This window comes from Otolemur garnettii, unplaced genomic scaffold (assembly GCF_000181295.1).
Source record: "Otolemur garnettii isolate 467f Iridium unplaced genomic scaffold, OtoGar3 scaffold00009, whole genome shotgun sequence".
Taxonomy (NCBI): Eukaryota; Metazoa; Chordata; class Mammalia; order Primates; family Galagidae; genus Otolemur; species Otolemur garnettii.
The window spans coordinates 11275378-11288594 of NW_003852404.1; the positions used below are offsets into that span (position 1 = coordinate 11275378).

General features: G+C 40.4%; 1 protein-coding gene across 1 annotated transcript in view; it reads left to right on the forward strand.

The window, feature by feature from the left end:
- Positions 1–4111: 4111 nt before the first annotated feature.
- Positions 4112–13217, forward strand: part of MRPL39 (mitochondrial ribosomal protein L39) — a 22535-nt gene continuing 13429 nt past the window's right edge. Inside the window, exons 1-5 of the mRNA XM_012801593.2 lie at positions 4112–4181; positions 4818–5024; positions 7430–7569; positions 10099–10198; positions 11687–11754. Coding sequence (XP_012657047.2) covers positions 4112–4181; positions 4818–5024; positions 7430–7569; positions 10099–10198; positions 11687–11754 — 585 coding nt within the window. The remainder of the gene's footprint in view (positions 4182–4817; positions 5025–7429; positions 7570–10098; positions 10199–11686; positions 11755–13217) is intronic.

Below are 13217 nucleotides of genomic sequence, written 5' to 3' on the forward strand. Positions count from 1 at the left end.
GGCCTGGGCTGGATTCGAACCCACCACCTTAGGTGTATGTGGCTGGCGCCTTAGCCACTTGAGCCACAGGTGCCCGAGCCAAATGTATATACTCTTGGTGAGCATTTTCACTGCTAGGAATCTCTCCTGAAGAAACATACCAGTACACAGGTACTAGATACACAGATGCTCAATGCGGCAAAATAGATTAAATATCCTAAGTGTATATTAAAGAGAGAGTATGGTTAAGTAAATTATAGTCCACCTTGCCTGAGGTCATAGGGCTGAGAAGTGGAGAGCTGGGATCTAACCTAGGCTTTTATCCCTCAGAGTACTATTCATGAGTTAGTTCCTGCAGGTGGCTTTCAGGTGATCAGGCTCTGTGTGTGTTATTCTAGGATAAGTAGAGGGGAGAGGAGAGAGGGCAGGCAAGCGACAAGGAATAAGGCAGAAGGCAGGGCTGGTTTGGAATCTAAAGCAGCAATAAAAGATAGAAAAATAAAAGAGATACATATAATTAATGGAAAGGGCTTCTTGAGGAAAGGATCTCATTTTACCAAAAGAAACTTACCTTAACCAATTCTCACCCTACTCCCCAGGAGTCATGAACCCCAATTCTAAAAGACTTTACATGAGTATGTAGTTAGTCTCATAGGCTTTTTCTGCTCTGAAATAGAGTGGGAGACTGAAGGAAAAGCTTTCTTCTGGAGAATCTATTTGTTTCTTTTCATCAAAGAAAATCCCTATTAACATCTGTTTGAGGGCTTAGTACATTTTTGAATTTCTAAACAAATGGGAGGAGAATTCTTGGAGTGTTCCCTGAAGTATGAAACGAGGTGTGGCTGCTGCAGGGTGGGATCCTGCAGAGCATTTTAAGTACCACATGCCAGTTTTAGGAGTCCTGGCATTTTCTGCATGCCCTGGTGTTTCCAATGTTCCCGGATGCTAGGCCAGCATTCCGTATGACCTTGAGCCAAGGACTAGCCTTTCTGTGATTCATTTTCTCTAGCTACTAAATGAGGAGGTGGTGGTGGAATAAGTGGTCTGTACTATACCTTCAACTTGTGACTTAATTTATATTTTCAACACTTGCTGGATCATCAGAATTTTAATATGATTTGGTATTTATTAATGAGGATTAGAAACATAAAAAATTACTTCCTTAACACAATTCATATATACATACATATATACATTATTATTATTATTGTTATTATTGGTAAAATGAAACACAAAATGTTATCTACAAGGAACCTCAGTGATCTGTATGCCTCGGCCTCCCAGAATGCTAGGATTACAGGTATGAGTCATTGTACCTTAACCACTGTGCTCATTCCTCAAACTTTTTACTTAAAAATATTTCAGAATAAAGTTGAATGAATAGTCCAACTGACACCCTTACTTAGACTCACCAATTATTAACATCTTGTCACATTTGCTGGACTTTTTTGCTCCTTCTCTCACTGTAGAGCCCCTATTGTTGCTGAACTTTTTGAAAGTTAGCTATAAGCATAATGATAACTTTACACTTAAATATTTTAATCTATATCCTAGAAACAAGAATTCTCTCCTATATGACCATGATACCTAATATTATGGATACAATATAATTTATATTCAAATTTCTCTGACACAATGGTATCCTTTGCAATTCTTTGTTTTCTTTACAATCCGAGATCCAAGTGAGCATCGTGTAGTTAGCTGTATGTCTCTTTAATCTCTAATTTAGAATTGTGCCCTCTTTTGGTCCACCTTTCATGAAACATATTTTTGAAGAGTTCCAGTCAGTTTTATAAAATGTGTTACTTTTTGGATGTGTCCGATTTCCTCATAATTCTTTAGATACAGGTTAAATATTGTTATTAGGAAAACTACATAGATGATATATTTTATAACACAAATGGAAACCACACATAATGTCAGATTGTCCCATTTTGAGTGAGGATGAATTGGTCAAATTATCCATTCTTTGTTAAAGGGCTATCCATCAGATTTTCCCATTGCAAAGGTTCATTTATTTCTTTGTTTAGCTAGTAGAGTGTGAGGAGATACTTAAAGACTGTGTAAACATCTTGATCCCCAATAAACTTTTTCTGTTGATTTTAGCATTCATCAATAATCCCTTCCTGTACCAATTACTACTTTGGTAGTTACAGAACGGTAATTTTCCCCATTCCGTTATTCCTACTACATTTAATATTGGGCATTCTTCTATAAATAAAACTTTTCATCTGCTTTCTGCCATGATTTATTTTGAGCAGCACTATGGATTCATGGGTTTTAACATATATGTTATCTTTCATCATTATTCTATTCTGTGAATATTTCCTTATTTCTGGCACAATAATGATTCAGGCTTATCTTAGATATTTACTGTCATCGAACCAATTCTTCCTATTTGGCGGAGAGATTGGCAGAGTGAGATTAAGATTTGAAAAGATTGATAAAGAAGAAATGAGACTTAAAGTAGAGAAAAATTTGAGGGGCAGAATTCTTGGGCAAAGGTTACCTTGAGTATATCTTTTTAGTTCTCCAAACCCGAATTTCCTTTCCTGGAAAATGAAAATTGTCATGTCTATTACTCAGGTAGATTGTGAAAATCGATAAACTCAGCTCGATTACTGGCACATATTCAATATTTGTTGGCTATTATCACTAGGGACAACCTTCCAACCAGGTTAATTTCTGTGGTACTAGTGAGCTCCAATTACCTGACTCCTTAAGTTTATGTTCAGAGGCTTTGCTTAATATTGCTGTAAAATGTTCTAAGAGCAACAATACTGTTTCTAGCTGGGTAAGTCTCGTCTGGGCTGGTGAAACAACAAGCTTTTAAGAAAATCATTTTGTGCAAATTTAAAAAGGAAGCAAAAGACACTCCCCTCCATATGTGTATATATGTACATTTCGTGGTTTAAAATAGGGTCTTAAATGAGAGGTAGTCTGATAAAATATAGACCGATTTAAATCCAAGCTTACCTACATTTTTCATTTTAAAAAGTGAAGATGCTTACACTTTCCCTGCGCAGTTACTGGGAAGGTAGAATCTGGGCTTAGGAGACGGTAAATATATCCTGGCAGGAGTCTTAACAGAGCCTTTGTACCTTGGGTGGCACTTCCATCTGGTGGCCAAGTAACCAGTTGCAAGACAAAGCACAGAATTGGGAGAAAAAGCGGTGGGATGAATTTGCCACCTATTCCCTGTAAGTAAAGCCGCAGCATTGAACAACTTTGAATAAAAACATTTCCATACTTTACCTATGGAACGCTTACTTTGAATAACAACAATGGCCTGGTACGACCAAAGGATTAAACGTTGCTCTGGAATTTCTTTTTTCTTTGCAAGGACATTGATTCATTCAACAAATACCTATTGAGTGCCTGCTGCGTGCCAGGCACTGTTCTGGGCACTCGGGAAACATCAGCGGACAAGAGACAAAAATTCCGGCCCGGGATGCCTTTTACTATACTCCCTGTGTACTCTCCAGAGACTATATGAACAAAGGCAGATCGTGCGTAAAGCGCTCTATGGATTATAAAGTTCCTGCCTGGGTCAACAGGACGTGTTTCGAGGCCTACATTTACAAGGCCATTAAATGGAGAACCCGGGTGCAGACCCACGCCAGACCACCTAAGGACCCACCCTGCAAAACTGGAAGGTCAGCCCCGCAGTAGCAGATGTCACCGGCTGACCGCGAGAGCAAGGTCAAGTAGAAGCCGTCTCTCCCCAGGTTTTCTCTCCAGAAATAGGTATATATCCTTTCTGGGAAGCAAGGACCTAGCTCAGCCGGCCGGGGCTCGAACCTTTGGACCTTGGAGGGCAATGCGTCTGTGGGATTCTGTCCCCGCCAAGGAGACACTTGATTTCCCGCGGAGCCCACCAGGTAGCGGGCCTACTGTCCCGGGGGCCCAGCACCTCTGCGCAGCCACTGCGCGGGGACAACGCGCCTCTGCTCCGGGACGCCGGACCTCAGCCAGTTAATCCTCAGTGAGGCGCGGAGGCATCCCCTAGTGGCGGCGCGCAGCCCGGCGCGGGGTCCGGAACGGAAGTGCGCTACGGAACCCCGGGTGCGCGCTCAGTTTCCGGGGGAGCAGGGCAGAGAAGGACCTGCGCGTCCTTGTCTCCACGGCGGCGATGGAGGCTATGGCTGCCCGAGCCCGGGGGCTGCGGCTATGGCGGGTCGCTGGCGGCGGGGCAGGTTTGAGTGAGTTTCAAAGGCCATGGAGACTGCGAGCGAGGGTTTGGGGAGGGCAGCGGCAGCGGCCGGGCAGCGAGAGGAGCTTAGGGTACCTCTGGAAAGGAGCCCACGTCCGGTGCAAACGGGCTTTTGTCTTCTCTTGGGAATATTTAGGAATACTTGTTACTTGGACCCCAGCATTTCTCGTCCTGGAGATTGATAGTTTGGGCCTAGAAAGTTTAGTGTCTTGAAGTCTCCTTGTCCTTCAGACGTTTCAAATCGACCACTTTGCTCGCTCTCTTAGTTAATACTTTGGCATGGTTTTGACTTTGCTTCCTGGTCACTTTCTGACCCTTATTATAAAGCACAAATTAGAATACAGCAGAGGAAATTGATGGGAAATAGAGATCTGACGTGAAAGAGCAAAGTTAAAATACAGGCGCGGATATGGGCCAGATACGTTTTTTCTGGCATTTTAATATTAACATTAGAAAGCTATTTAAGTTGATCTGTGAGAACATTTTTTGCAAACGAAGTTTAAAAATCTGTTGCCTCTTTCTTTCCTTGTTTTGGGATGCTGGTGAGCTGCTGCCGTGCTGGTTTTGCACAGGCAGTATGTGATTCATTTTTTCAGTTTTCGTATTTGTTGTAACTTCTTCACAGGATTTATAGCAACATCACCAGCTTCTCATCTGTCACTGACGGAATTGACAGAAATGCGGAATGATCTATTTAATAAAGAGAAAAAAAGGCAATTATCATTAACTCCCCGAACTGAGAAGATAGAAGTTAAACATGTTGGAAAAACTGACCCTGGCACTATCTTCGTGATGAATAAAAACATTTCAACTCCTTATAGTTGTGCCATGCGTAAGTAACCGAATTGGGATACGGTTTTTCTCATTTTACTTGAGCTGTGCAGCTGGTGCAGTAGAAAAGATACTGTCATTGTTGTCTGAGCTTCCCAGAAGTTTTCCTTTATTTGACACCTTATTGTCTATTCCCTGCCTCTTTAGCTCTCAAGGGTAGGTTATGCTAGGTTGGCACTGTGATGCACAGGTTGTCTTGGAACTTGCTTGAATCGGGCTAGGTTTAGAGTCCTAAATATTTCCTGACAGAATGTTGTGATCCCGTTGTTGGCTAGTGTAGTGGGAACAGTCACCATGAAGGGATGGATGGATTTTGGTGATACCGGACTTTCAGGTTCTTGGTCTCGGTGATTTGAAGAATAAATCCGCAGACCACAGATCAGTGGCAAGACAGAATTTATCTACAGAAAAGAATACAGAAAACTACTAAAGTCCCTGGTAGGGAGAGAAAAACTTTCTCGGTTTTTCTCTCTCCCTTTAGCGGTATATATAGGTGCTTGGGTTCCTTCTATTTGAGGCCAGGAAATGAATGGACACAGTTTCTGCCGCTGGGGGAAGGTGAATGAACTTGTTAATGAATGGATATAGTTCCATCCGCTGGGGGAAGGTGAATGAACGTATTAGTGAATGGACATAGTTCAGTCCGTTGGGCGAAGGTGAATGAACGTATTAGTGAATGGACATAGTTCAGTCCTCTGGGCGAAGGTGAATGCATGTACTAATGAATGGACATAGTCCATTCACAGAACTGAGGCCTAGGAAACTTACATGAAATTGACTTAGGCATAGGAAATGGGCGTTCTGTATTTAGTTATAAGTGTAAAGGGGAAGGTGCCCGTGTCTCCCATCAGTTGTCTGGTCCCTTTGGCTACTGGAGCCTCCGGTGGGGGAGGGAGGCTCCCCCCGCCTTGCCTACGCTCCAGCCGGCTGGTTTTTCTGCCGGCTGCCGCTGCACCAACTCCACATTACCAACACAGCTAAGGCAGAGGCGGCGGGTCCTCCAGCCCCGCTAGGCCGAGCTGGCTGGGCCGCCACCTGTCCTGTATCATTGGGATAGGGATTGTTGTGATCTTTTATATGCTTACCACCAACCTCTGCTGTGTGTTGTGTTTTTGTAAATGTGTGAGTGGAAATGTGTATGGGATGAAAATATTTGTTTTGTTCATATCTTAAGGGAGAAAATTGTGCCCCATCTGTGATTCAGTGTGGAAATGAAGGGAATAAGGCCTCTATTTGATTCGTGGATCAAACTTTGGATAGTTGCTTTGATAGAAACTGGTAATGTTTAAATATAGACACCCCCAAAACCCCCAGCCCCAGATACACTCAGGCATGTCTAACTGCATTGTTTAACTTTTGGAAAACTCAACAATGATTCCATATAAGAAATTAACAACTTTAGTTATCAGCTTAACTAGCTTAAGGAGGCTACACACCCTGTCTGTTTTTTACTCTGGCATTTGTATTAGTACTTATGATAATTATTTACTCATTTGGTCTTCAAGTATTTCTTGAAGCTCTGTATATGACAGGCATCAGAATTATAGAGGAGAATAAGACAAACCACTTGTAGAGATGAAGCTTCTGAACCACCTTCAATGTGACCTCTGCCTTGAGACTTTCTTGCTGTTCATACGTTTAGTCATTTGGCAGCCTTACTGAGCATCTGCTGTATTCCAGGCCAGTTGCTAGACTCTGCATTTATTTATGAGTAAGCAAAAACAGACATGATCCTTGCCTTTATGGAACTTTATGTAGTGGTTGATAATTAGACTTTGCCGTTTCATCACTTTGTGAGTAGCTGTGTACTTGCAGAACATCTAATCAGGTATAAAGTTGCATTCTGGGGTCATGGAACAGACCAGAACTGATTGGCTTATATGTGTACCTTTGTGGAACTTATGTTGTGGTTGATAATTGGTGGTTAAAAGTGGTAACTACACTGTTTAAGAGTTTGTGTCATGGAAGTAAGAGATGGATTAGGAGTCAGACCAAAAACCAGTCTAGATCAGATTTATGTGAGTACATGCTAATATGTTTTTTTCTTCTAAGTTGTATGTGCATCTATCCAAATATGTCCATGATACTGTTCTCTTAATATTTAGCTCTTAGAAAATTCTTTTATTAATAATTCGTTTATTATAATTTAATTAATAATTTTAAACTAGAAACCTTAATCATTTTTATAAATGGTTTGGGCAGTTTTATAAATAACAATAAATTGAGTATGTTGGGTATTTTTACTTTATTGGTTATAGATGTAATATTTAATACTTTTTCTTCCAAAAGAGACAATCTGCAGAATCTTACCTTTCCATTGTTTTACTTCTTAGTGAAGCACTTAAACATGTAAGTTTTCGCTTTGATTTTTCTAGCTTTAGATCATCAATTTATTTTTAATTTTAGATTTAAGTGAGTGGTACTGCAAGAAGTCCATTCTGGCTCTGGTGGACGGAGAACCTTGGGACATGTATAAGCCTTTGACCAAGTCCTGTGAAATTCAGTTTCTTACTTTCAAAGATCGTGATCCAAGAGAAGTAAATAAGGTATTTCTGTCTCTACATTTTTTTTCTCTCTGGTTTTTCCTTCTCTTTTTTATTAAAAACCTGTGTTCTGTAGAGTATAAACATAAAAATATAACCAAGTTCAAATGTTGTACTGTATACTCAGTCTTTTACTTGTTAGATCAGGCACTTGCATAGTTCAAAAAATACTGGTGGCACCCATTTCTCTGTATTTTAGATTGAAAAAACTCTGACATGTTTTTAACATTCATATCTTTGTTCAACTCCTGTTTATTAATCACCTTCCACATTATGGGTGACTCCATTTCCACTGCTACTGTTTGAATTCAGCCTTTGACCATATTTTTTGGATTTCAATAACTCTTAAACTCCCCCTGCCTTCCTTTTTTTAGTACTTGAGTCTTCTTTCACAGTCCTGTAAGAGTTTTATTGAGTGATGTCAGGGCCCAGGACTGGCCACATCTACGGGCCCAGCTTAGGTAGGTTCTGGACACGGACCACTAAGCTACCTTGCTCAGGAACAGTTTCTCTTAGGTGCTTGAGGGCTATCTACTTTCGCTGGAGAGAGAGACAGTATCTTAGAGAGAGTAAAGCGGTCTTCTTAGAACAGATATATCTTAGTCTTCAGCAGAGCTTGGTAATCTTCAGCAGAGACGCCAGCATGGCGGTCTGCAGGCAGGAGAGGAGACAGAGTAAGCGGACCCATGATAGAATGCGCATGCTTCTTGATTGCCTTCTCCTCCAGTCTAATATAAGGCTGAGCTCGTGCTTCTCAACACCACAGGTGTAGAGACTGCCAATTCACCAATGCTCTCATCTCGCGAGCTCACTCATGCTTGTTAGAACCAAATCTCTCTCCACGCCCTTTTCACCAAGGTGTTCCATTACAGGTATTTCTTATAACTCTCACTCCTCTTAGCCATAGGCTATATGGGCTGCTACAGAGTGACATGACTAAGGATCATGTGACTTATCCCTAAGAACTTCTCTGTCTGATAACATTCACCTAACTTTCCAGACTCTGCATAATCCACCCCCAGCCTGCCTTCCCAGCTGTGCCTCCCACTATGCCTTTCCACTTCCTTTGTTCCAGCCTCCTTAGAATGCATATGTCTGGTCACTAATGGTTTGTACTGTGTTATCCTCCTTGCTTTTTTGATGCTCCTTCTTTAAGCTCAACATTTTCTTTCCTTCTTGTTAAAATCCTATTAATCATTTATAATTCAATTAAAATGCCCTCTGCTGTGTGGAACCTTCTAAGTTTCTGCTTTTCAGAATTACTTCTTTTCTCTGTAGAGTCTTCCAACACTTGGTTTGTCTCTAAATACTGTAGTGTTGTCTTGTAATATAGACTGTTGAATGTATTAGAATCTTGGCTCTGTGAAGACAGGGCTCATGTCCCTTATTTAACCTTGTCCTTACTTTCATACAGTAGGCGTTTAATAAATATTTGTTGAGACAAAATACTTAAGAAAATGATAAAATGATAATAGTAGTTGGATATATGTTATGTATCAGGCTCTGTTCTAGGTGATTAATAGATAATAACTTGTTTAATTTTCATACAAACTACAAAATAGGTACTCTTCTCCCCATTTCCTGGTGAGTAGACTGGGACAAGGAAAGGTTCAGCCCTTGACTGATGTTGCTAGTTTAGGAAGAGGTGGAGCTTGGATTTGAACCTGGGCATCCTGACTGGAGTTCAGAAGGCATTTAAGAACATTTAAGTAGTGTGGATGAAGTATGTTTTGCTACTTGCATTCAAGGCCTGGATTTGTATTTACTTTTAGTATAATATGGTTTGTATGTAAAAGTATGTTTTATTATTAAGTGGATGAAGTATGTTTTGCTACTTGCATTCTAGGCCTGGATTTGTATTTACTTTTAGTATAATATGGTTTCATAGAACACATAGTGGAACAATCTGCTACACATAGCCAAGTGACCTCACTCTTAAGGAGACTAACACGGGCACATACGGGGCAGGATGCATGTTGCTCCCTGTGACTCTGATAAGGTCATTACGGGGATGTTTATATCAGGCATGTTCATGAATCAAAATAGGCTAGTAAAATGAAAGCCCAGTTAGCGGGGAGGCTGCTGTGTTATGTATGAACTTGATAACTCGAGTAATGTGTTGTGATGTTAGGTATCGTAATTTGTAAAAGCTGAGTTTTTCTTTCTATATTTATAAGTGATATAAACAGTTATATATTAATATACTTATTTTAGTTTAGCCCTAGTTTAACAAGTTTGTCCTGGATTAGAAATAAATACTGTCAGATAGTAAAACTATCTGTTGGTGGATAACCATTTATAGTGTCTCATATCTTATGCAGAAACATTTACAGCATGAAGTTAGTGCTTCATTCTTTCCTGGTTTTTGCTTAGTAGAGGTAATATCATGACTTGATATTAACTATTTCTACTTGCTAAGAATAGACAAATATATGAAAATATTTCGTAAGTCAAAAGTTGGTTTAAATTTTAATAATTGTAGACATTTTGGTGAATCTTACGGTGTATGTGTTTCTATTTTTTTCCCCGTAGGCTTATTGGCGTTCTTGTGCCATGATGATGGGCTGTGTAATAGAGAGGGCATTCAAAGACGAATATGTGGTCAGTTTGGTTAGAGCTCCAGAAGTCCCTGGTAATGTACACATAGAAAAATAGATACTTTTTGTAATCCTTGAATGTTTTTGTATTTTTTTTTTTTCAGACAGGGTCTCATTTTATCACCCTGGGTAGAGTGCAGTGGTGTCATCATAGCTCACAGCAATTTCAAACTCCTGGGCTCAAGCAAGCCTCCTGCCTCAGCCTCCTGAGTAGCTGGGACTACTGGCATCCGCCACCATGACCAGCTAATTTTTTCTATTTTTTGTAGAGAGAGGTCTTGCTCAGGCTGGTCTTGAATTTCTGACCTCAAGCCGTCCTCCTGCCTCAGCCTCCAGAGTACTAGAGTTATAGGTATGGGTGACTATGCCCAGCCTTGGTACCTATTTTTGATAATTTGTACAGTTTATTTTTATCTAATATAAATAAACGTTCTCCATGGGCTTCATTTATTGTGAGTAACAAAATCCATCCTATTATGATTAAATATGAATCTTTAGGGGTCAGTAATTAACATGATAGGCTGGGCATGGTGACTCATGCCTGTAATCCTAGCACTCTGGGAGGCTGAGGCAGGTAGATTGCCTGAGCTCAGAAGTTTGAGAACAGCCTGAGCAACAGTGAGACCCCATCTTTAAAAAATAGCTGGGTATTGTGGTGGGCGTCTGTAGTCCCAGCTATTTGGAAGGCTGAGGCAAAAGGATGACTTGAGCCCAGGAATTTGAGGTTGCTGTGAGCTATGATGATGTGGCACTCTACTGAGGGCAACAAGGTAAGACTCTGTCTCAAAAAAAAAAAAAAAATTAACATGATAGAATTAGTGGAAAGTATTTTCCTCTTGAATATGAATTTCATGGAATCACATTGGCTCAGTGTTTATTTCCTACCACTTTAATCATTTGTTTCCAAACTAAGAAATTGGGAATGTAAGTAGAGTGCTAAAAAGAGCTGTGCTTAGGTGATACCGTGGAATGAGCATGAGTCTGGAGAGGGGCAGCATGGTGGTGAGGTGGAATGGTCCTGTGTAATTTTGCTAAAACCAGTACTGTGTGGTACTCTACAGTGTGTAGAGTAGGATCACATGTATATATATATTTTTAAGAAGTATGTACACCAGAAATATTTAAAAGAAGCTCAAGAAATGATCCTAACATAAGCAGAACAACAAAAATTAAGATACTGAGGGGATATAAAAGAAATTCAATGTTTCTATTTAGTCATTTATCTGCTTACTCAATATCTTATTCCTTTGGAATTATAATAATATCTAGTAACTCTTTAAAATCTCTGTGGTGAAGAAAACTTTAATGCTTAAAATATTAGTGGTTTTGGGCTAACAAAAGGTGAATTAATTTTTCCAGTAGGGGAGATTTGATATAACTCTGGCAAGCAGCTCGATAATGGCAAGTGTTTATAATTTGTAGACTTTGGTGACACCATTTTCATTTTATGGTCTAACTAGTTGTAAATTTAGCTTTCTGTTGGGGCAGATTTAAACTTTGCTATATTTTGATTGGATTTACAGTGATTGCTGGTGCTTTCTGCTATGATGTAGTTTTGGATAAGAGACTTGATGAGTGGATGCCAACAAAAGTAAGTATGTTCTTTGGAGTGTTGGTTTTAGAGGCTGTGGCTTCCTCTGTTAGAATGATTCCTATGTTAGTTTTGTTGAGTGGTATTGCACATTGAGGACATTTAAAAACTCTATCCTTGTTGCTATTTTCAGTATATTTAAGACAGAGGCTTATGAACGAGAATCTTAATAGTACCATCCACAGCCGGTTGTCTTGAAGCTGTATGTCTTGCTTGACCTTTTCTTGACATGCCTTCTGTTCCTTAAAGTAGTGGTTTTCAAGATGCACAATGTGAAACATAGAAATGTAACTATCTTGGTTGATGTGTAGTGGAAGGCTGGGAGCTATATCTGTTTGGCTTCCCAGAGCACAGTTTGAAAACCACTGCCCTAAACCATTTTAGCTTGTTGTATATGGTGAAATCTGTATATACAAAGGGTTACATTAACAGCTGGAATTAAAGAATCAGACCTTGACAAAATTAACCTGAACAGTAACAAACTAAACTTTGTGAATGGTCTACTTTTGTAATGAGTGTAGTCCCCGTTGTTCTAGACTTGAGTAGCAACAGGGCCTAAGAAGGGTGGTCTAGACTTAGAAGGTGACGGGCTGAAGTATTTCAAAGGTCAAACCTGGTGACTTAGTTATGATGGGGGAGAATAGGCAAATGCCTAATTCTTTTTTTTTTTTGTCGAGACAGAGTTCTACCCTTTGCCCTGAGCAGAGTACAGTGGCATCGTAGCTCACTACAACCTCAGACTCTGGCTTGTAGGCATGCCTAATTCTTAATAAGGAAAACTGTGTTCTACATATTGAGAGTCCAGAGATAGGAAAAGGGGAGGCAGTGTAGGCATCTCTCTAAAAATAGATAGGCCTTACAGTAGATAGCATCTTATAATTGGCAGTAGTTTTTACTTAGTGGTCAGTCTTACCTTTAGTGAAATACTACAGTTCTTAAAAAAACAGTTTTGGAGTCAGGGCAGATCCACCTTTAAATTTGATCTTAAAAATTACTTCTTGTGGGTAGCGCCTGTGGCTCAGTTAGTAGGGTGCCAGCCCCATATACTGAGGGTGGCAGGTTCAAATCCAGCCCCAGCCGAACTGCAACAAAAAATAGCCAGGCATAGGGCGGCGCCTATGGCTCAAAGGAGTAGGGTGCCGGCCCCATATGTCGGAGGTGCTCCCAGCCCCAGCCAAAAACTGCAAAAAAATAAAAAATAAAAAAAATTACTTCTTGTGTAATCCTGCCCATATTATTTATAATAATATCGAGACAGAGAAGAGGGAAACAGAAAGGTGGAATGAGAGAAAGGAAGAGGGAAGAGAGGTCGAGGGCTTGATGGGGAAGGGAGTAGAGAAGGACTAGAGAGAAAGGAAGAGGGAAGAAAGAAGGGAAGAGGGAAGAGAGGTAGAGAGGGCTTGATGGGGAAGGGAGTAGAGAAGGACTAGAGAGAAGGGAAGAGGGAAGAGAGGTAGAGAGGG